The sequence below is a fragment of the Lissotriton helveticus genome, chromosome 4_1, assembly GCF_964261635.1.
Source record: "Lissotriton helveticus chromosome 4_1, aLisHel1.1, whole genome shotgun sequence".
Classification (NCBI taxonomy): Eukaryota; Metazoa; Chordata; class Amphibia; order Caudata; family Salamandridae; genus Lissotriton; species Lissotriton helveticus.
In genome coordinates this window covers 1305996414-1306021594 of record NC_136063.1, presented here as the reverse complement: position 1 = coordinate 1306021594, position 25181 = coordinate 1305996414, and the positions used below count along the sequence as shown (strand labels likewise).

The following is a 25181-nucleotide window of genomic DNA, read 5'->3' as shown; positions in this document are numbered from 1 at the left end:
AACCACTCTGTGGGCTACGTTTCTAGTCCCCCTGTTCAACTTTTGCTATTCGCAGGGGAAGATATTTCCGTCATGTTCTGGTAGTATATTAATCCCGTTACATAAAAAGGGCCTTAGATCTCATCCAGGCAATTATAGACAAATAGCTTTACTAGATGCAGTGGGAAAATTATTTGCACAAAGTATTCTTGATCATCTCACGGAATGGGTCACGGAGAATAAGGTCCTACCCATAGAACAAGCAGGTTTTAGAAAAAATCATTCGACATTGGATAATATCACCATGCTGAAATGAATAGAGGAGAAATATAAGCTATCTCGCAGATCAAATGTTTATATGGCCTTCATAGACTTCTCTACGGCCTTTGATAAGGTGGATCGGCCGCTCCTTTGGAGGAAACTACAAAAGATGGGATTGCCTGCTCCCCTGTTGTCCTTAATCAGTGCTTTACATACTCAAACCTGGTGTCGGGTTTTAATGGGAGGAAACCAAGGATTAACATCTGTAATTCCAACAGAAAACGGCTTGAAACAAGGTTGTTTATTAGCTCCCTTATTATTTTCATTATATTTAGCAGATCTACCCGACTGTTTCTCTCAGCGAGAGGGCGATGCTCCAAAGATAGGTAGCCGGCCTTTCGCATGTCTCCTTTATGCAGACGATATAGTCGTGATGGATCTTACTCCTATAGGGCTAAACAAAAAGTTATCATCATTGCAGATTTATACGGTGGCTCATTTTTTAAAGATCAATGTTTCCAAAAGTAAAATTCTAATCTTGAAGGGCGGGCCTTATTGCTTCCCCAGATTGCCTGCGCTGTGGGGCCGAGAGAGGCACATTGGTGCATACTGTGTGGTCGTGTGTGGGCCTGGTCCGGTTCTGGGGTGGGGTGTGGGACTGCCTATCGGAGGTGCTGGGATGGGATCTACCTCGTACACCTAGGTTGGGTCTTTTTCATGTCCTAGATCAAGTGGGTGGTAACATTTATAAGCGCCATCTCCTTCTGCTGGGCCTTGTTGTGGCCAAGAGGGATCTAGCGAGGGCCTGGAAGAGTGACCGCGCCCCCCCGCTTAGCGCCTGGAAGGCGGGCTTAGACTTCCTCATGGGGCTGGAATTGCCAGTGTTTGAAGCCAGGGGCGGCCCTCGGAAACATTACAAGATCTGGAAGCGGTGGGCGGACTATAGAGACCTGACATTGGACCCTCCCGCTGAAACAGAAGATGGTCTATCCGCTGATTGAGACCTCGGGGCCTGGATAGCTCCAAGACACTTAGCTGTGTTTCCTTATGTATACTGCAGCTGATTGTGATCACGTGCATCGGGTTAGGGCGGGATAAGGGGTGGGTAGTGGGAAATGTTGCAGTTGTGGGGGGGATAATGGGGCGGGTAGGGGGCTAGTCAAAAGTTTGAGCTATAAGTATATTCTACTGTATTTTGCCTGCTGACGTGTTCTCCTGCTCTTGGAGGACTGTACACTTGATCTGCTTGAACTTCTAATAAATACGGTTGTGAAAAAAAAAAATTCTAATCTTGAAAAGTGACAAAAGCAGAACATTTTGTAAATTCAATTGGCACATTGGTCTTGAAAAGCTAGAGGTGTTTGATTCTTAAGTATATTTAGGGAAAATAATTACGAGCAATACGAAGAATAAATCCCATATCGATCACAGCACCAGTAAAGCTATGTCTCACGCCAATGGTCTGCGCATGTTTTATCGCACAATGGGAAGAAGGCATTTTTTACATCTTTTGACGGTGCTGAAAGCAAAAATTCCATCAACCTTATTATATGCTATTGAATCAATCCCTGTAAAGGAGTGGAGTTTTTTAGAGAAGATAGAAGGCCAGATATTACGTAAACTGTGTAATTTTAATACGTTAGTTGCTTCAGCTGCTATTAGATTGGAATTTGGACTAATAAGCACTTATATTCAAGGTATTTCCAGAGTTTTACGCTGGGGATACCAGTTAAAAAACAGTGAATTTTATTCCCTAAGAGGTTTTATGTGTAAGGACATTTTTGGTGGTATAGGGGGGAAATACTCTTTAGGTCGAGATTTCTCTTTGGCCTTAAACATTTTTTGTGTTGAGGAAGTATCTATGATTTCCCTCCCGCTAACAGAATTTAAATCCTTTTTAAAAAATTCAAGTGGAAGGATCAGCTTCAATAGAGATATTGTGCTATGTAATACTAAGGAGAGATTAAAAATAATAGCAAGGTCTACTTCCCCGAAACTGCCCCAGAAATATTTAACCTGGAACCTGGACCATGGAATAAGACGCTGGTTTGCCCTATTTAGATTTAATCTCCTACCTCTAAATGATTTAACAGCACATTGGTCCCAGACTACAAAAAACGAAAAAAATTGCAATCTTTGTGAGTTGAGTATCAAGAACCTCGATCATTTTTTCTTTGTTTCCCCGGCACTGGACTTTCACCGTCGTCTTTGGCTTAGGCCGATGTTTTTACAAAATGGTGTTAAAGACGTACCCTCAGCTTGCAACTTTCTTTTTAATCCCAAAAATGAAGCTGTGTGTGCAAAATTGTTTAACTTCTTTAGGGAATTTATGTACATATTTTAACTAAATATTTTTCAAGTGAGATTTAATTCTTAAACAGCTGATCTTTTTCTTAGTCATATTATTCTTTCTTGATTATGAATGTATCTTGCACTATTTGGTCCTTATTTTATAGGCTGTGCTTATTGAATTTTTTATCCCAAATTGTAAACTTGCACATGATTAGGCTTCTTTTACTTGTTATTTGCACAGTTCAGGAAATGCTCTGTTCTCTAATTTTTTGCTGCAATCTCTAAACTTTGCTCCTCGAAAGTGCTTTACGTTGTCTCGGTTGCTTTCTAATTGCTATTTGCACAATTCTGGAAATGCCCTGTTTCCTCATTGCTGGCTGCTGGATCCCAAACTTTTTATCCCTTGAAACTGTTGTATCTTGAAATGTATTTTGCACTATTTGGTCCTTATTTTGTAGGCTGTGCTTATTTAATTTTTTATCCCAAATTTTAAACTTGCACATGATTAGGCTGCTTTTACTTATTTGCCCAGTTCAGGAAATGCTCTGTTCTCTCACTGTTTGCTGCTAATTCTAAATCTTTTTTCTCGAAAGTGCTTTACGTTGTCTCAGTTGCTTTCTATTTGCAATTTGCGCAATTCTGGATATGCCCGGTTTCCTCATTGCTGGCCGCCAAATCCCAAACTTTTATCCATTGAAACTGTTGTATCTTGAAAAATGTTATTATCTTGTTCACGCTGCATTACCACATGGTTTTATTGCACTTTATGTATTAATTGGTGTGTAATTTTTAAGTGGACCTCATTGGAGTTCCAAAACTTTAATACATTGAATTGAATTGAATTGACAAATGCAAAAACAACAATGGATGGACAGAATGCAGAACAATGTCATACATTCACCCCAGTACAGAGATCTGGGCCTAAATCCATCGTTTTTTGCACTCCACACCACCCTAGTTCAGACATGGCCATATGCAAATCAGCCTTGACCCTGTGGCTCATGGGAACAGTCCAGCCCGAACTGCCAAGTCATGTCTTCCCTGGACCGGAATCAAACATCCTAGGACCGGTTTTTGGCTATCAGCCGTCTTCAGCCAGGATAGCTTGACTCCAGTGGTGTGGAGAGCACAGGACTCACGTCTGAGCATACCCGTCCCACTCGGGGTGACAAATGCAAAAACAACAATTGATGGACAGAATGCAGAACAATGTCATACATTCACCCCAGGACAGAGATCTGAGCCTAAATCCATTGTTTTTTTGCACTCCACACCACCCCAGTTCAGACATGGCCAAATGCAAATCAGCCTTGACCCTCTGCCTCATGGGAACAGTCCAGCCCGAACTGCCAAGCCATGTCTTCCCTGGACCGGAATCAAGCATCCTAGGACCGGTTTCTGGCTATCAGCCGTCTTCAGCCAGGATAGCTTGACTCCAGTGGTGTGGAGATGTTAAATTAACACCCGTTTCTGATTTTATTTGATTTCACTAGGATGCAGAATCAGGGTTACAAGTAAATAACTATTACTAGAACAAATATGGATGTTGGATACTGTATCTGAATATTCCTGCAGTTTGTCATGAAGTCAACAGATTTACAACCTCCTAACAGAAACGTATAGCTGCAGTATATGCCCTACTGCTTGAAGATGTCAAGGCCATCTTATTTGAAAGGGGTCACAGCGGAACTACATTCAAAATAAAAATGTCCGGATTTTTATTGCTCCCTTCTGTTAACGAAGTTGGTCGGTCTGTGAGGTCTGTCCTGGCCTTGAAATCATTAAACAGATGAATCAAAGCAACATTTTTCAGTTACGACATTACAGAATGTAACCAATACGATGAATGCTAATTTATATGACCCATTCAGTTAATGACTAAACGCTGTAAATTACTGATGCTTCCTGTTTACTAGAAATACCCCTGGTTTACAGTGTATAACAAGCATTTACATTTCACAGTTTTGACCTTTGGGAAGCTAAAGTGGTCATGAAATGTTTGTCAGTGATAAATGTCTACCTTTGGTTGTTCGTGGGCATCTATCTATATCTTAGCATTGGCTGATAAATGGTAATTCTCTGAAGAAATGGAAGATTTACTATTCATGCGCTGAGATTCACATTAAATGTAACTTAATCTCAAGCGAGCCCAAGTAAGACTAAGAATCATGTGAGCCATAATGAACATTAGGGAAACATTTCCATTTCAACTTAACAATCGAATGAAATACATAGAGGAAGATTAACTTTTACCAAACATCACAGTAGCTGAAATTGTTGGAGCTGGTGAATTCTTGCACTTATTGAGTACCCATTGTCTGGTTACACGAGAGACCATTAGAACTCAAGCGTCTCTGAGAGAGGAGCAGGAAGAGTCACTCTATTGGTATGAACCGTAGTAGATCAATTCTTTGGTTGCTGCATTTTGCATGATTTTTCACAAGTAGGAGACGGCAAAAGTTACCCTCATGACTATTACAATAGATGCATTCCGGTCTGGTTTGGGAGCTCCTACACAGTAAATGATAGCACATGGTTGGCAGGCAATTATGAACTGGTCACCTCCACATTTTGTCTGGTATTTGATGCAGTTTTGACTGAAGTGCACTGGGTTCCTGTTAACCAGGCCCCCAGCGCCTGTGCTCTTTCCCTACAACAAGACAACTGCTCAATTGTTCCCCTATTGGCAAGACCTTTAGCACTGCTGTAAGTCCCTAGTAAATGGTACTTCTGGTACCTATGGCATGGGAACTAAAAGGATCCCCAAAGGATGCTGCATGTATTGTGCTACCCTAAGGGTCCCACCTTCAAACTCATGCAGATTGCCATTGCAGCCTAAGTGAAATGGTTGCGACAAATGTAAAAAAAAACACTACATGGCACACACCCGGTTTATATGTTAGGTTTATTAAATTTTTCTCTTTGTTTTGAGTAACACTCTGTGTTTATTGATGGGCTTCTTTACATTACAGACTCCTGACAAAGGGCTTTTTGTGCCTGAAATGCATTGGGTGCATACTCCGGAATAAGGTGTTGCAAACTAAGGCCTGGATGGGCATTTCTGCAGCAGTAAAAGTGTGGAATCACGCAGGCACTAGGTAAAACTTGGTATCCATGTTGATCATTGGAATAAAATGGAATATAAAAGAAGAATAGGAGCAAATTGTTTGAATTATTGCAACCTTTTCGAGTATGGCTGTCGTGGCCTGTGTCTGGTATGAGACGTTGCACCAGTCAGTTTATGGATTTCTATCATGCTAAAGGGACGGAGCATGTCAACAAGTCCACACGCTAGCATTTCACAATCGTGTTAAAATAGTTTATGAACGTAAACCTTAAACTTAAGTGCATTTTATCAACTATTATGTAACACACCCTGTGTGCCATGTCCACAGACACTGCATGTAATATATGTAAGTCACCCCTACAGCAGGCCTTATTGCCCTAAGCAAGGGTGCATTATATTACATGTGCCCCTATGCTGTGTAGTTTAATTGCTAGCTAGTACAAGTGAACACTGAAGCCATGCTAAGTATATGTACAGTACACTGGTCATTACGAGTTTCCCTGCTACATAATGGTTTCACTGAAACCTATGGTGTTTGGTATCAAAAACCTTTTCTTGATAAATCCATACTGATGGCAGTCGGGGATTTATTAAGATATGCACCCAGAGGGCATCTTAGAGGTGCCCCCTGAAAACCTTTTAGTGTGCCAGCTGACTGGTTTCTTCCAGCCTGCCACCACAGACACGTTTCTGATGCCCTGGAGGTGAGAGCCAGTACTCTCAGAGGTCAGAAACAATGCTTGCTCTGGCAGGATGTGTTTATACCTCCTCCGGCATGATGACTAGTAAATCTGCATACCAGGGCCAGAGACTTCAAAGCCTCTGCCGCCTTTGATATGTGATCCCGGCTTCTGCCAATGTGGGAAATGACACCCCCTGCCCTGAGGCCCATTTTTCACCAGGATAGATGGAAAATTAGCTATGCAAAGAGGCGTGGTGCACTGCCAGGCTGGTCACACCCCTAAGGTGGGCTACCTGATGTGCTTCACAAAAAAAGGATTTCACCATTTTGATTTTGGAGGATTTAGGAACTCTGGGACAGGTTTATGCCCACTCCACACAGGAAGTGGTCATATAGGGAGTATAGTGACCCCAAAGGTAAGTAGCCTATTGGTTACTAGCCTTCTCTACCCTTGACACCCCTAAATCGAGTATTTAGGTGGCCCCTTGACACCAGAAACTCCGATCCCCCTGACAAAAGAAGTAGAAGGACCAAGAAGAGGAGACTACTTGTGGACTTTGACGCCAAACCCTGCCTGTCTGCCTCTGTCCTATTGATTGCGACATCCTGACATTTAATGCAGCTGTGCATCTTCCAAAAGCCACAGAGAGCCTCCAGGAATTAGCAAAGCCGTCAGCATCTCCCTTGAAGTGGAAGAGCCATTTCCTTGCAACCTGCAGGCACTGACCACAACATCCGGTTCACTTTTTTGCTGACCACCAGGTCCACCAATACAGCAGCTGCCCAGGAGGAGGTCAACGTGGTCCAGGAGGTCCGATATGTTTTCCCACCGAGTGTGACGATGCCAGAGGCGCCCTGAACCAATTCCCGGGGTACCGGACCCCTTGCAGCAACCAAAGCTTGTTTGAAGTCCAATCAAGACTCCAACACCAAAATGACAGACCAGCCAACGAGGGACGTCAGCATTGCAGAAGTCAGCATTAAGAGTGACCCAGCTGTCCTGTTTTGCCCCCCTCTGGAGATCTAACCAAAAACCATGAGTGCCTTTGAGGCACGGGTCCAGCCGACCAAAACCCTCTGCACCTGAGCACCACGGCTTCGGTCCTCGACAACCGACTGTGCCCCCTGCTTCTAGGACCCTCACAAACCGAGCCCCCTGTTGGAAGCTCCTGGACTTGTCCCCCTCTGCAGTCTATTTCTAGGTGGCCCCCTCTTTGCCTGCAGTGTAGCTTGCAAGGCTACCAACCCGTCCAGCACCTCTGCAGCCGGTCACTCTAGGGCAGGTAAACTCGAACTGCTGTTGGTACTTTGTACCTTGGCCCCCTAACACCTTAATTCCTAAAGGGGACCCCTGCAATACCATTGCAAGTACCTGTATGCAATATATGTTTCTCCATAGGAAAGCATTACCGCATAAAAACGAATTTGTGTTACACTTTGACTTAGTTGTAAAAATTAATATCTCAAATGCTTACCCAATTACAAAGTTCTTGGTGTTAAATTATGTGTATATAAATACTTGTTATTTTTCTAAATTGGTCTTGAGTTTCTTCTTGAGTGTATCTCATTTGTTGACTGTGTGTTCAACAAATGCTTAACACTGCCCTCTGATAAGCCTAAACTGCTTGCACACACTACCACAAAAGAAAGCATTTGGGATTATTGTATAGTGAAGCTCGTTTTACTATTCTACGTATAAAGCCAGTTTCCTACACATATGAATAGAACCTGGGCCTTTAGGTATAGCCATATTTGTTTTAGATCCTTTTCTGTATTGTAATAGCAAAAACTACTAAATTCAACCCTGCTCATCCTGGGTTCTTCTCTAACCTCTATTTAATCATTCCATTATATTCTGCACCTACTTGATATTCTACAAATTACTACAAGTTAGCAGTGGTCCTGAACTTTTCTACTTGAATTTTGCATACTTATCTGCTTCTACCCCATCCTATTGCCTCCATACCGGTTACTTCTATGTCAAAATCTCTGCCTTTATTTTCAAACTAAGTGTGGTCAAATTTAAGGTCATAGATGAAACTTGAACCCTCCTTAAAGAAGCATCACTGATGTTTGAAGGCAAAGAGGGATAACTGCCTTTAGCTGGAATATAACATCTATAAATATGTATGTTACTTAAGGGTCCTTGTCCGTCTGTCTGTCTGTCTGCTGCAAGCTATACTTAATACCATATATTTAACATATCTGTTTGAATTGTTTTTTCTAGCAAGAAATAAAAAATAAATTGATTCACCCGTGTGTGACCATGAAGCACATTCTAGAATTTATTGTTTTTTCGTAACCAAAAAGACACTTTTCAATGGAAACAATATTTTTAAGTTTGTCTATTGGCTATGTATTATAAATGTAATTTTGTTTTCTGCTTAAAAATATAGATAATTGAGTTTTAAGAAATCACTAATGCAAAACGAGTTAGTTGTGACTAACTTTTCTGATGCCTCAAATGCCGTTTAAGAATATAAGTTATTTTTTAGCACCTGCTATTGCCTTGAAAGTGTGACATTGAGCTATTGCTGCTATACTAACTTTTATGCAGGTAGTTTAGCAAGCATACCTCATGTATTGATTTAGCATTTATATAGTGCTTTGTGCCCCTCATGATATGGCCACACTCGCTCAATGGACGGGTAGCAGGACACTGTTTTGGAGCATGAATGTGAGCTTTTCGAGCTGGACATGGACTTCAATTTTCTTCCATTTTAGATACCACCATAACGAGTGATGTTTGGAGTAAAGTGCTCTCCGAATTTATAAAATAAATTGTGAAGTGTAATCCATTCTCACCCTTTCAATGATGTCCTCTATGTAATATACTTTTTTCCCCACAGTGAGACAGCAGTTATTACCTACACTGCACACTCCCTTTCCTCAACCCCTTGTGTAACCTCCATTCCTTTTGACTTCTGACATTTTCATATTATTCCGTATTTCTGGCTCTAAGTGTATCGGAAATCATGATGCTGCATGTTCAACAATCTTTTGAATAAACATACATTAATCAAATAAATAGCTGCAAAGTTTAAACAAACACTGAAACTCTCAATCGGAATGTGCTAATCACTTACCTTGATTGTGTATGAACCCTTATAATGTCCACAGCTTTGTCCCAAATCTTTAGAAATACTAGTATGTTTCTGATGGGCATTTGTTCTTATCTGTAGACATACCCGTATTCATACAGGAGAGAAACCCTATAAATGTGGTGAATGTGGAAAGACCTTTACAGTGAAGTCAACACTGGATTGTCATGTGAAGACACACACAGGTCGGTAAATATAATTTCTCAAGAGCATGTTTGTTTGTCAAGGTGTCTTATGGACCAGTTTAATTTAGTTTTGAAAATGCATGTGTATATTTTGGATGTGTGCATGCATGTGTAAGCTAGCAAAAACGTTTGAACAACTCAGTGTATTTTGTAGCTGTGAAGTGAAAAACAACAATATTTAAACTGTCCACTGCTTGGTGAGCTTGTCTCTGAAACTCTAGTAATTTTCTTCAGAAGCCAGGAACATGACAATCTAATTGATTTGTCACATATTGATCAGGCAGTCAAGGTAGGATTACAGTCAAATACACCACTTAGTCAAATTACTGTGGCCCAGAGGTACAGTGGTGCTGGACCAAGATACCATGGAATTTCAGTTAGAAGCTGTGAAGAGAGCCTGGAAAGGTTTATCACAAGGTTCTTCATAGAAGGGACACTGCACCTCTTACAAACATAGACAAGACATTCCAGATGGGATGTCCCTCTCATCAGTGTAATAGCTTGGAATATTGTTGATAGAAAAGCATTTCACTGTGTGTGAGTTTCAGTCCCAAATGTCCACTTAAAGTCTTTAGAGGGCCCTCCTTTCTGGTTAAAAAATGTTACTGTACATTTGTGTAAATGCTGTTTGTTCCTTAATGCTGTTAGTTTACTTTCTTTGCTTTGCTAATTCCTCAATCACTTTCATTTGCACCTGTTGATGCTGTAGTTAGTTAACAGTTAAAGTATCTTATTTTGATAGGCCACAAGATTTTAAAGTAGATGCTAAGACTGTTACTTGTTAGATATGAAACAGCTTTCCGCTTATTTGTTGTGTGGTAATAATTGGTTACACCAGAGAGTTTGGCTTTTAAAAATAAATAGGATCATCGCCACAGGTACATGCTGGCTTTTGGGGATCACACATTTCTGTCACATCACTTGCCAGAAAGCATGGTAGTGCAGCTTTCCTTCTGTCCCAAGCAGAATTCTTGGGCTTTTTCCACTGCTCCTCCTGGTTGCGAGTCCAATAAATTGGAGTCTGCGATGAGTGTTTTTTGGCAGAGTGTTTAACCCTGCCTTTCATGAATGATGCATGGATAAGTGCTGGTGTCAGGATACTGGCCATTATTTGGCTCCAGTGATGTCACACCGACATTGCTTCTGGTACGGAGATGGAGCCAGCACCTCCTGCTGGCGTGCAAAAGCTGTCGCAAAGTTTCTGTATCCTGTTTGGAGCCTAGTGGTGCTCAAAAGATGAGCAGTTTTCAGGTTGATAGAGTATCCACCAAAGCAAGTTACTTTTTCTTTTTCGCTAATACGCAGTGGCCTGCCCGTCTCTCCCAGGCCTTGCTGAACTTACATAGATTCTACAATTCTGAGGATGAATTGCACACAATACTAAACCCTCTTGGTTGATCGAAGGTGCCTATGTATACTGACACCAGAAATCTTAGAGACATCTTTGTTACCTACCAGCAGAATCTCCCACAAAATGGAGGTTGGTTTAAAACCTGTGTGCAAATGTTATCAGTAAGACTAAAATTGATTGTATTGCTTCACCACAATATAAGCCTTCCTTTTTTAACATTATATATCTAAAGGTGTTGCAGAAACTGTTACTTAAATCCCAGCACCTTGTACCCCACATAGAGGCAACTAAATTAATAGTAATGTATGTAATTATTGATATAATCTACTGTGGGTAGGTGACGGCTCCCAGCGGTTAAGTGTTCATTCCCAGTCCTCCGCTATGAGTGATTCCCTTGTCGCTGTGGACTCTTTAACAGCAGCCCATACTGCTTACTTGGTGATGGCAACAAAAAAAAAATGAAAGTTCTTTTTGATGGGAAAAGATGTCCCTTTTCTATTCCGGTGCAATCCTACACAGTCTGCTTCCCTCCACTTGGCCAAGAGTCTGGCAGTATTCTTCATACAGTTGGACAAGGCAGGCTGAGGCAGTGACTTACTAGAGAAGAAGCTTCTTACTCTTCTTTTAAAGTAGACAAATGTAGCCAAGGTCTAAACCAAATTAAGGGGCTGATTAGGATTGCAGTTTTTCCACATCCTCCGGGCCGGCGGAAGTGTCCGCCGGCCCGGAGGATGCGGAAAAAAACGCTGCGGAGCCTTCAAAGACCCTTGCCAGATTAGGATGGCTGGGGGGTCAGGAAGACCGTCCGCAGCTTTTCCGCCGCGGTCGCCTTCTGACCGCGGCGGAAAAGCTCTAACATGGCTGGCGGTGTCTATCAGGCACATTAGGATGTTGGCGGTCCTATGCCTTTCCACGGCGGCATTTCTGCCGTGGAAAGGCATACGGTCTTTTCTTTGGGGGCCTGTTGCGGGCCCCCAGGGGTGAAGGGGGGTGGGGGGTGCACATGGGGGGTACCTATGGAACCCCCCTGCCTTTGCGTGAACGAAGCGGCAGGCACCGCGCGGTGCCTGCCGCTTCGTGCATGCAAATGCACTGCTTTCATTTTTAACATTGCGGCGGGTGCTGCTTCAAGCGGGCCCCCAGGGGTGAAGGGGGGTGGGGGGTGCCTGCCGCTTTGTGCATGCAAATGCACTGCTTTTATTTTTAACATTGCGGCGGGTGCTGCTTCAAGCGGGCCCCCAGGGGGGGTGGGGGGTGCCTGCCGCTTTGTGCATGCAAATGCACTGCTTTCATTTTTAACATTGCGGCGGGTGCTGCTTCAAGCGGGCCCCCAGGGGTGAAGGGGGGTGGGGGTGCACATGGGGGGTACCTATGGAACCCCCCTGCCTTTGCGTGAACGAAGCGGCAGGCACCGCGCGGTGCCTGCCGCTTTGTGCATGCAAATGCACTGCTTTCATTTTTAACATTGCGGCGGGTGCTGCTTCAAGCAGCACCCGCAGCAATGTTAAAAATACAGGATATGACCGCCAGGGTGGCGGTCACATCCTAAATTGCACGGAGGGACCGCCGCTGCCCCTGCGGACGGTCCCTCCTACTCTGGGGTGGCGGACGGACGCAGGTACGTCCGCCATCCTAATCGGCCCCTTAGTGTCTGGTACTAGTGTTAAAATCCATTTCTTAAGGGAAGTGTACGGAAGAAATGTGCTTTATTGGTTTAAAGGAGGTATATGCCTCCTCTCACTAAAGATATGGCAGTGAATCATTTCTTCTTGTCTGCTTTCCCCCTTAGTTCCTCATGCCTCACACATGCTTGTATTTAAGTTACCATCTCCAATTACAAAATATACTTGTATCAGGGCTAGTTGGGCAGTAGGTATTTAGTGGTACCTGTCTACCCACACCCTGCCACAATTAGCTGTAAGGAGGGGTAACAGCTCACTACTATTAAGCCCCCTCCCCATCACCTTTTGCTGGTATTGGTGCTCCACTCTCCATGGTGCTCACTGGGCCACTATTCAACTTCCCAAGATTCCTTAATATAGGGTGCTCAGTATTTATACTAGTGATTGCCAGTTGCCAAACTCATGTGACAATGTATTGAGTGTTTGTCTGGCTTTTCAGTGGAACATTAACTGAACCTGACTTCCTAAGACTGCTGAGCTAAGGTGCTGTAAGCTTTGAATGCCTGAGTCTGCTTTCTGTTAGGATATGCATCTTTATATTCAGCTGTGTATATAGTCAGTTTGTCCTCTTGCATAGGGGTTATCTATCCTTTGCCCCTCACTATTTTTCCACTGCCTCACTTTTCTCCATTTATTTTCTGCACCCACTTCTCGCCTTCTTTCCTCAGCTCCTGCTCTGCTCGGTCTTTCTTGCTCACAGCTGCACTTGCTATCATGTCTAGTTTTTCAAAAAGAATTTGCATTCATGAGCTCCTTCCTTTCCGAGGTTTGTGTCTCTTCTGGGCTTGCTGTCTGGTCTGCATCTGTAAATTCCAAGAACGCTGGTAGTCTCCGTGTTTGATTCAGCTACTCCTTGACCACAACATTATCAGTGGGGTCAATTAAGACTTGCATATCTTGATAACCAGCCGTGGCCTCCCCACTGCAAGAATCTAGCTGAACTAGTCCATCAGCTTTGAGGAATGAGACTTCCCCATTTTTCTGACAATGTCCTCAATTTCCTGGAAGTACCTGTGGTGATACTTTCTCATGTACCTAAGCATTGTGTTTTAAAAGAAACAACTCAAGAATTGGTTAAACTTGTGAAGTAGTGTTTTCAGGATCCATGCTTTGTTAAAGGTACAGCCCATCATGATGTCAGTTAAAAGCAAAAGGTGAACTGAATAATTATTTTTACGTAGGTCCCCTGTCTAATAATGTGTTATTCTTTGCTGGACCTAGTAGACTAGGAATGGACTCAAACAGAGGTTAGAGTGCTAAGGCCAACAGTCCAAGCAAAGCAATGCAAGGTGCCGTCATGACAAACCACCAAGTTCCCTCTTAAGATGCAATTGTGGCCACCGTAGATGGCCCTCCTCCAAGATAATCACAGTCTCACAGAGAAGTTAAGAGTAGGTCCCACCTCCAGGAATCTGAATCTTCATTTGGTGCCAGTTGCCCGCTTACTGCTTCTGCCTCACAATCTTCACAGTGTAAAAAACGAATGGCGTTTCGCTTGCCTGTTTCTGATTCTGCAGAACTGGCTTCACAATACACAGTCAAAGGAGAAATACATTGCCATGTTCCGCTCGGAGTTTGATGATCCACTAAATGGGCAGCATTTCTTAGAGGCTCCTGCAGATAGAGATGTGCAGATGTTACCAGAGACTCAGTGGATCAGGACCTTCAAACCTCGGTCCCACAATCCTGGAAGATACACTGTATCTCTGCCGAGTTGCGTGCATGCTGCTGTACTCATTTACAAGTGAATCCCTGATGCGCTGTACTTCTGCAGTAGACTTGCTACGAGAGAGGCAAGAGGTGGATCGGCTTGAAGTTGATGCTCCTTATTAACTTGATTGTCATTATTTTCCACTTACAGTTTACATTTGTAGCACGCTGCAAGTGGATGCGATACATTTAAAGAAACAGTGCACACCAGGATTAATCGGGAGTGAGTGTTTACCTTACCATACTCACCTCAGATCTTATTTTATAAATCGGAACTGACAAACCATTTTGCATCCATCTGGCAAGTTCTTGTGCCTGGACATAAATTAATCATCAACAGGGAATACGATAGAAGCTTCACTTTGTTACTTGCAATAGATGTGTCAAACTCAACACCCCCTTTTTTTTTTACTCTCTGTCTGTTTTTACCCCTACACGCCATATACTTAAATATGTGTATTCTACACAGGCAGAACCTGCTGGATCATTTTAGGGAGACTTGGTAGCTGTTTAGCTCCCCCTAGGTGTATTTATTTATTTTTTAAATAGTCTCACAATCTCACATACACTATTTCTGACACTTATATTCTCTTACCGCACCGAGTATCCCCATTTGCTACTGTGATGAGAACCCACACTGATACTCAAGCACTACTCTTTCACTGGAGTCAAAACATTGACGTGTCATATTGTCTGTAACACAAAGTTGACTAGCTATCATTAGGGATTTGTCAAGGCATACCAGTCCAAACCAATGTAGAATTGTTGATGACCAGATTGAAAGAACTAACTATGAATTGATGAATATTGTTATGCTGTATGCACTCACACTTATTAGCTCAAGCACTTTTTTCACCCCTCACAGAGCAACCTACGTAGTTCTAGTGCTTTTGTAGTGAATCTAACTAATATAAGACAGTGTATCTTTATACCAATGAATGGGTGTGGTTCAAACTTTCTTGATAGAAGAAATACTTTTGTGGAAGGATTAGTTCTGCAACTAATCCCTCCAAATATAACATTTATCACAATTATCTCGGACTGAACCATTATTTGTATCTCCGATGCACACAAATAGGGCATTCCTGAACTTATGGTCACTTGGGATTCTTCTATGTTTCCTGTTGAAGGAGCAACAGGCACTTAACAGTCTTGATGAGTGATTTACACCACATATCGAAGTAATGATCTGTCACCACCTCCTTTTAGTCTACTTTCCACTGCCATCTGCAATCTTTTCTATTTTGCTATTTTAAGAGCAATAGGCTTATGAAAGGGGGGAGCCTCCTACCTAAACTATATGGACACTCTTAAATCAGATAGACACATCTAGCCGCAGATTCTTTTATTTATGAATCCTTCCTAGGCGTCAGACTGGACCCGGAAAATCTTTCTCTCAACAGTACCTCTGTGTGCTGGGGGCGGCGCCGCCTGACTCCGTATGACGTCGACTCCGGATATGACGTCAGTGGAGCCATATAAGTCCCCCCCGACATACTGACTGAGATTATGGCTATGGTATCTAATTCACACGTTGAGGAATCTGCAGCTAGATGTCTGTATCAGATGAACAAGTTACTTACCTTCGGTAACAATGTATCTGGTAGAGACATAGTCTAGCTGCAGATTCCTTAACGCCCTGCCCATCCTCCCCACTTTGTGAATGACCTTTAGGTATGCTCTTAGTGTTTTTAGTTCACTTACTTCTTGATTCCATGACCTTTGGCGTGAGAATGTTCCACCCCTTCCTTATTCTGCTACGGTTGCGGCATGGTTCTCCATATCCGCTAATCTGGTCACTTTGACCTTATATTGAGTTCTCCTCCTCCCTTTCCTCTAAGTATATGGTCAATGGAGTTCCACCCTTTCCTCCTAGTATAGGGTTATGGGTGTATGAGGGTTTTTTCTTGTGTACCGTCATGCTCCGCTGAGCACTGTTCTGCATGGTTTGTCCTTCATTGATTTTTTAGCCTTATCATCAAGGATCTTCTCTGGTACTATCATACTCTTATTTTCCCTTTTTCGTTTGTACTTCTAAAGATATTTCCTCTTTTTAGCACACTGTTTCCACAGCTACTTTCTATGTGTCTCCGCATTCCGCCCTGAAAATTTCACAGAAGAAGCTGACTTCAGGGCGCCAGAAGAGACTTTAGTTCCACAATTTAAGATATCTGCAGCTAGACTGTCTCTACCAGATACATCATTTCTGAAGGTAAGTAATTTGTTCTTCTCTTCCGTTGCTGTCACTGGTTCATCCTTCCCATCTATCTGGTCTGAGCAACACAGTTGGCTTAACTCTCTGTGGGAATTTTTATATTTTCATTATGCGTGTTTTTTCAAATAATGTATTACTCAAATGGATCCTTAGACCCTATGTACTACTTCCGTGAACCCTGGGGACCTCTTGCTGGCTCTTGTGGGAGTTTCCCACCACTGCTTCCCCAATCTTTCTCCCCCCCCCCCCCCCCTCCCCCATTGAGATACTTTTGGCAGAAGTTATGTGAGGATTGGCCTTTCTCTGAGTTATTAGAATTTTAACACTTCGTATTAGCTAAAAAGTGCATCCTTGTAATAAGAGAGGAAAAGAAACCTTTAACTTGAGAATGTTGTGAGATGATATAGGCACGGTTTGTTAACTGGTGCTCAAAACCTATTTTATTACACAATCTTACAGATGAAAGAGTCCTAATGCAATATCTGACATTTATTTGAGTGCAGACTAAACTATAAGAAATGGATCAAGATACATTTTCTCAATACCGGTTAGCAAATGAATTCTCAAAGGAGCTAAAAAACAGATTACATCCACTTCAAGAGGTTCCAGCACCAAAGTGGAATGTGAATTTAGTTTTAGCATGGCTCATAAAATAGCCTTTAGAACCTCTGCATGAATCCTCATTAAAACATTTAACTTTAAAAAGTGTTTATCTTTTGTATCTCTTCAGTAGAATGACAGGCCTTAACAATAAAATAACCATACTCAATTATACAAGACAGCAAAATGGGAATGCAAACAATTCCACTGTTCTTACCTAAGGTAGTTTTCCAGTTTCATGTTAATTAACCATTCAATTACCAGCCTTTATAGGTCTCGCTGAGTCAGCGCACATGCGCTGCTCGGACAGACATTTAGTAGCGGCTTTGGGAAGTGCTACCAAAGCGGCGACCAGCTTGCTAGAACGCGCAACAAACACGCGCGCTGCTGCGCGCACATCCCTTGTGTTGTATCCCTGTCATTTTCATTATGTGGGCTCGACTTGCTATAGCGTTTTTTTCACGGCACTTCTTTGTCCCCACTTGTTGTTTTAGGCTGTAGCAGTGGACGAACGACATTTACACTGCTGCTCTGGGCTGTGCTGTTGTCTTCACAAACATGTCACCTTTTGTGATTTGCGACCTGACACACCCTGGACCACAGGAAGACCCGAGGTTCTCGTGAACACACCCTCACGTTGTGCATCAGAATTTTTTATTCTGCTTTTTTATCAGACGTGTATTTATTAGGCTGCCTCAATTTTATGCTGTTCACTTTTAACAGTACTTATCACGAGGAAGGAATCCACATGGCATTCACTATCCCTCAGCCCGCTGTCCCTGCTGCAAGGAATTACAGGTCTACATCCTCACCATGTGCAAGCAGAGAATAGATTTTGAGACCCAGGGCACAGTAGCAATCAGTTAATCAAACAATTATTTATTGTTTGCAGTCATTTGGGCGATTTTGACATATGCAAGTCAAGTTTTAATTCTAGCAATGCGTTGTACGGTTTATTCTGCGACTAGCATTTACCTGTTAATACAAATGGAAATCGGATCCTCACCCTATTCTTTTTTTTTTTTTTTTTTTTTTTTTTTTTCTTTTTCAAAACCTTTATTGGAGTAAGCATAGAAAAGTACAAGAATGGGCCTACAACCTCACGGGCTGGCCGCTAATAACAAGGCACAGTGCATGTAAGAAAATGTACACCTGTGGATAGGTACAGCTCAAGTACAAAGCATTACTCTATAGACATCACAGAACAATTTGTATTTTTATTTTTTACAAAAAAAAACACAAACACTAAAAGGCGAATAAATGATACTTAAGGTCAGCCCAAAAAGCGGAGGGGACGGTTCCACGATCAGGAGGACACACCCAGAGCCCAGAGGCTCCAATCAAGTCGGGGAGGGGGGGGGAGGGGAGCAGCGGGGAGAACCGGAAGTATAAAAACCTTACGGAAGGGTTCCGGGAACTCAAGTCTAGGGAGAAAGGACAATCTCAGCCGTGTTGTCAAGGGGAGGGGTGCAAATATCCCCACGATAATCATTCCACTGGCCCCAAACATTCGTCCACGCCCTGGGCCTGCCTCTGGCCACATAAACCGTCTTCTCACGAAACATGGACCAGTCCATATTGTCTTCCCACTTTGAGACCTCAGGGGGCCTGGAAGCGCCCCAGAGTTGCGCGACATCCCGCTTCGCAATCATGTAACCAAGGGTAGCCCATCTGGTCTGGGCCACCGAGTAGTCAGTGGGCTCCCACACATTCAACAGACATCTGCGAGGCTCCGGCCGCAGGGCAACACCCGTAACAGCAGTCATCACCTCAAGCACAGCAGTCCAATAAGCAGCTACAACCGGGCACTCCCAAAGGATATGCAAAAAGGTCGCACTCAAGCCACATCCACGCTTGCATAGCCCATCCGAAGAAAAGCCCATCGCAACCAGACGCGGACCAGTGACATAGACCCGATGAAGAATCTTAAGTTGAACCAAGCGGAGACGGGCAGGAATGGCCACCTCCTTGGGAGAAGAGAGCGCCGATTGCCAATCTTCGTCGTCCAGTTCCAACCCATCGCAAACCCAAGCCTCCCGAAGTCGGGCCAGTAAGTCCGCCCGATTATTAATCAATTTCTTGTAAATAAGAGAAATAGTGCTATCGGGAAGATGCCCATCAAGGACACGGTCCTCGAGAGGGGAAGATTCAGGCAGGGCCTCATCAGGGACCAAGACTGAGGCGAGGGCATGCCGGACCTGCAGGTAGCGAAAAAATTCCCGACCACTCAAACCATATTCCGCCTGGAGGGCCTGGAACGACTTCACACAACCGTTCGAGTACACGTCACCCACCTTACAGATCCCAATCACATCCCAGCGGTCGAAACCCTTGGTAGACCAGAGCCCGCCCAAACGTTCGGATGCATAAAGCGGCGTCGCCAACGTCAATCGATCCTCCCACCCCAAACTCACACTCGCAGCCCGCCACACCGTTACTGCAATCCTGGATGGGCCCACAAGATGGCGCCCGGCCGATCGGGAATAAAGCGCTCTAGTAAAGTCCCCGCCCGGGAGCTGGAGTCTGTCCATCTCGAATGCAGGATTACGACCCGGGGAAAACATCACGTGATTAATGGCAGACAACTGGGAAGCCCAGTAATATCGCTTGATATCGGGGAGCGGCATGCCCCCGTCATACCAAGGGATGGTGAGCTTTGCAAGCGCTATACGCGGACGCCCATCCCATATCAGTTGCCGTTGAAGACTCTCAATCTCTTGGAAATAGGTCTTAGGAATAGCGTCATAGGAGTTTTGGAGCGCGTAAAGGAATCGCGGCAAGGACATCATTTTAAACAGAGCCGCCCTGCCCAGAGGAGACAAAGGAAGCTTACGCCAACGGGCCACATCCAGGCGCAATCTAAGCAACGGTGGGAGGAGATTACGGTCAAAGCGGAGCGTCGGATCCAACGTAATAAAAATCCCTAAATACTTGAAACCCGAGTGGACCACCTGAATAGGAAGTCTGCTCGGCAAGGGGGGCAAAACCCCCGAAAGAACATATACACAGGACTTGGTCCAGTTAATAACAAGGCCCGAATTGGCTCCAAAGGAAGCAAGAACGTCAAACAGAACAGACAGAGATTTACGCGGGGAGGTGAGATATAAAAGGATATCGTCCGCGTAAAGCGAAACGCGGTCCTCAAAGTCCGGAGACCAGCGGATCCCCTTGAGGGAAGGTTCCCACCGAAGCCAAGCAGCCAATGGTTCCATGGCGAGCGCAAACAGTAACGGAGACAGGGGGCATCCCTGACGGGTACCCCTACCAAGGATGAAAGGAGCCGAGACCCTACCATTCACCACTACTTGCGCCAGAGGTTCCGCGTACAGTAACTGGACCCAACCAATAAACTGAGGCCCAAAACCAAATTTCTCAAGAGCCGCCCAAAGATAAGGCCACTCCACCGTGTCGAAGGCCATGGAAGCATCCAACGATGCCAAAATGGCCGGCTCCGTCAGAAGCCCCGCCCTCGCGATCGCGCCGTGAAGACGACGTAGGTTCAGAGCCGTGTTGCGATGTGGGATAAATCCAGATTGATCCGGATGGACCAAGTCACTAATGACCGTCAAGAGACGGGTTGCCAGGAGTTTCGCCAATACCTTGGGTTCAACATTTAACAGGGATATGGGCCTATAGGAGGAACAAAGATCACGTGGTTTACCCTCCTTGGGGATGACAACTATTGTGGCCAGTCTCTGATCATAAGGGAGAATACCCCATTCCCGGGACTCCAGAAACATGGCGCGAAGATACGGAGCCACCCTATTGGGACGCAACTTGTACAATTCAATTGGCAACCCGTTCGGGCCCAATGCTTTCCCGGAACGGAGGGAACGGATGGCAGTAGCTATCTCATCAACAGTAAAGGGGGAGTCCAACGCCACACGGTCTAAATCGGAAACAATGGGCAGGGCTATATCACGCAACAGAAGGCGAGAGTCAACCACATCCCTCACAGACACAGGGGTATACACCACACGGAAGTAATCGGCAAACCGGTCAACTATTCCAATCGGGTCCGTTACACTCACACCACTCGCAGACTGAATCACGGGTACCACACGATTAGCTCTCTCCTTCTTATCCAGCCATGCCAGCAATTTACCCGCTTTGTCACCCACATCATACAGACGACCCTGTTGCTCCCGAAACATCACTTTGGCGGCATCTGTGACCATGGACTTATAAGCAAATTGTTTCAGACCCAGGGCATGGAGCTTCTCAGGTGTGACACCAGATTCCAAACCTTCCTCCAATGCAGAAATCTCCCCCTCAAGATCAACCACTTCCCTATTTCTCGCTCTCTTAGCCTCAACAATAAGGGAGAGGGCCTGCCCACGAATCACGGTCTTAAAGGCCTCCCATAGGGACACAGCAGAGGAAACCGACCCCTCGTTATCCAGAAAATACGAGTCCAAGGACTTAAGCAAAAGGGTGCGGGTCTCGGGGGAGGTGAGGTACCACGGATTAATGGGGGCCACCCGGCCCACTGCCTCCACCCCAACCTCAAAACGAAGCCAGAGCGGAGAGTGGTCAGAGATACCCCTGGGCAGGTGCACAATCTCACGCACCGCTGGGGACTGAGCCGCAGGCATCAGGAAATAATCCAGCCGAGACAGACTCCCATGGGCCCCAGAGTGAAAGGTGTACTGAAGCTGCGTAGGATGCAAAAGCCTCCAGCAATCCACCAGGCCAAAGGTATCCAAAAATCCACCCAACCACTGCTGAGCCGCAGGGGTATCCCTAGGGGGGTGGCGATCGTGGAGGCCGGAGACTACCGAATTAAAATCACCAGCCAGAAAGAGAGTACTATCAGGGAGGTCCAACAAGACACGGCCCAAATCTGAAAAGGTAGAAGTCTGCAAGCCGGGGGACACATAAACAGTTAATAAGGAGAGGGCACGGCCTTCATATCGACCCACAAGAACAGCATACCGCCCCCGGTCATCCTGAATAACATCATCAATAGCCAGGGGGAGGGAAGCCCGGACAAGGATACCCACACCCCTGGAACCCGAGGTAAACCCCGAATGCGCTACGAGGCGATAGCCCCACCTATTCATTGCATGACAAACATTGCCTATCAAATGAGTCTCCTGCAGGAAAACAATGTCAGGAGATAAACGTTGTATACATTTCAACACCACACTTCGTTTGATATAATCTCCCAGACCATTAACGTTCCACGAAACAAATCTCAACCCGCTACCCCCCATCCCACCCGAAAAAGCCCAAACCCCCCACCAATGAGCACGACCATGAAAAGCAGTACAGATACAGAATAAAGTCGCCTTGAACACAGAACACACAAACAACGAACTTCCCAACCACCCACCCCCCAGGTAACAAGAAAACACCCCCCACCCTGCACCCCTGCAAAAAGCTAAAAAGCCACCCCAACCTGCAGTGTGCCTGTCGCCCAAGAACCCCTATTCTACACAAAGACCCCGGAGGAGGAAAGGCTCTGTCCCACCCGCCCCCCGATCAAACCAATGACGAGAATAGAATCATACATCAAAACACAAGTGAGGTAGAGGAACATAGGCTTACATCCCTGGAGAAGTTATACAAAACAAGGCATCAGTCAAAGATGAAATGTTCAGCTCTCTACGCCACCTTCAGCACCGCCCGGGTGGGCTTCGGACTCAGTCTCAGGAGGTCGATGAGGCAGGGAGTCTAGCCAGTCATTCACAGCATCTGGCCGATCAAAGAAGAAAGTTCGATCATTATACTCCACCCGTAGCCTGGTCGGAAAGAGCATTGCGTAACGCATCCCCATGTCCCTAAGACGCTTCTTGGCACCACGAAATCCCATACGCTGCTTCTGGACCTGTTGGGAAAAGTCCGGATAAAAGTTCACCGTGGCATTCTCAAAGGCCACCGGGCCCTTCACCCGCGAGGCCTGCAGGATAGCGTCCCGATCTCTGTAGTGGAAAAGCTTCGCAACAATAGGTCTCGGCGGGGCGCCTGGCTTACCCTGGCCCCCCGGAACACGATGTGCGCGCTCCACTGCGAAAAATTTACTAAGGCCAGACGGAGAAAGGTGGTTCTGGATAAGGTCTTCAACCAGGAGATCAACCGAGTGGGGTTCTGGGTTCTCCGGCACACCAACCACGCGAACATTACAGCGACGTGCCCTGTTCTCAAAATCCTCCAAGCGCCGGGTCATGAAATCGTTCACCCTACGGAGATTGCCAATCTCCGTCTGAATATCAGAGACGTCCGTCGTGAGGCTGGATGATTTGATATCCAACGACTTCACCTTTTCGTTCGTCTTAGAGAGATCGGCTCGAATCAAATTCACCTCAATTGCCACAGTGTCAAGTTTGTGGGCCAAGGTTTCGTACTGTTGGCCTATGGATTCCCTCATGCCAGAAATGGCGCCCATAATGTCCTGCAAGGAGGGCTCCGTCGACGCATCCACCACTTGGTCGGACGCAATGGGACCGGGCAGGGCAGCTCCGGGGGACCCTTTAGAGTGGGTATAACGATCCATAACATTAGATTGAACCGGACCCCCGCGCAGAGGTGTCTTCGTCTTGCGCGTCTCTCGGTCCCCTCTGCCCGCCATTTTGAAGATGCGTCACGAGTAAAGTCACCAGGGTCGACGGACCGGGCACCAGAAATGAAGGCCCCGGGACCAAAGGACTACAAGAGGGGGAATCACCAGGATCGAGGCAGCCCACTCCAGGAACCGTGCAGCCAAGGCCAGACAACCTACTCGTGTCCCGGCCGCAGCTCCGGTCCGACCCTCTCACCAGTGTCCCAGTCTGAGGCAGAAACGAAACCGAAACTTAAGAGGGGGACCCACAAGACCAATCCCCCTGCCGTTGTTGTTCAACTCCAAGACGGCCACCGAACCTCACCCAGTCCCGGGCGCACTTCGAGGGCGGAGCCCAAAAGTTCAATTGAACATAATTCAGGCACCCGATGTCCAAATCAGTTTCTGAAAGGTCCAGGTAGATCAGCCCAATGTCCTCTATATGAATCCTCGCAAGAAATCAGGATTAAAGCAGGATATTAAGCCGGGAGCGGCGGGGGTCCGGAGAGCGCTGTGCTCACGCGGCCATCTCGGATGCCCGCCAAGCTCCTCCTCCCCCTCACCCTATTCTTAATCTCTAGAAATTCTCCACAATAGGCATACATCTGCCAGTGGATTCCTCACCTTGTGAATATCCCCCTGTGTCAGCAACGTTCGGAAAATTCTTTTGTAGCACACTCGCGTGGACGACGTCATAGAAGCACGGCATCACGCGCGACTCCGACTGACGTCACTGACTCCTTATTAGGCCTACGTCGGCGTGATGACATAAGTTCCCTTTTTTCTGCATCGTCGACGCTAACGGTTTTGAGGGATCTTCTGTTGATTGATAGTAACTTTGTTACTATTGTGAGTTTATTTGTAACGCTTCGATGTTGCTGTCTTCTGTCGTGATGTCGTCGAAGAAGACTGGGTTTAAGCCGTGTGATTCATGCGGAAAGATGATGTCCATTACAGATCCGCATGGTGACTGTCTATGGTGTCTGGGTTCCTATCACGACATCCAGGGTTGTCGATCCTATTTGAAGATGAACCCAAAGGCTCTTCGAGAACGCAAAACTTCTTGTTGCCAAATTGAAGGGTAAGGATGCCAGGAAGAGTTCGAGATCGAGATGCCCGAAGTCAAAGTCGAGGTCGGCTTCGAAGTCGACTTCGGGACATGCTTCCAGATCGTCTAAGAAGAAGCATAAGAGAAGGAAGCATAGTTCACAACACCATTCCGGTAAGGAGTCGGATTCGAAAACGAAGTCGTCTTCTCGAAGGCATCGTAAGGACATGGTATCACCCTCTCCAGTTCGAAGTCATAGAGGTGAGGCCTCACCTTTGGAGTCACGGGAACATTCACCAGCTCTGGTGTTGAATCCGTCTCCTGATCCGTCTCAGTCTTCGGGACATGAGGAAGAAGAGGAAGAAGTTCCTGTTGCTCAGGGTTCGACGACTCTGGTAAACCAACCCGAGGAACAAGAGGAGTCTATTCCGGTGCAGCCTCCTCCGGAGCAGCCGGTGGGTTCGTAC

General features: G+C 45.5%; 1 protein-coding gene across 5 annotated transcripts in view; it reads left to right on the top strand.

Annotated features, from left to right (window-relative positions):
* The window catches only part of ZNF236 (zinc finger protein 236), a 1196152-nt gene that overhangs the window by 753365 nt on the left and 417606 nt on the right, over positions 1 to 25181 (top strand). For all 5 annotated transcript variants that reach the window (XM_078687874.1, XM_078687872.1, XM_078687873.1 and 2 more), the window contains exon 21: positions 9464 to 9567. In XM_078687874.1, coding sequence (XP_078544000.1) covers positions 9464 to 9567 — 104 coding nt within the window. The remainder of the gene's footprint in view (positions 1 to 9463; positions 9568 to 25181) is intronic.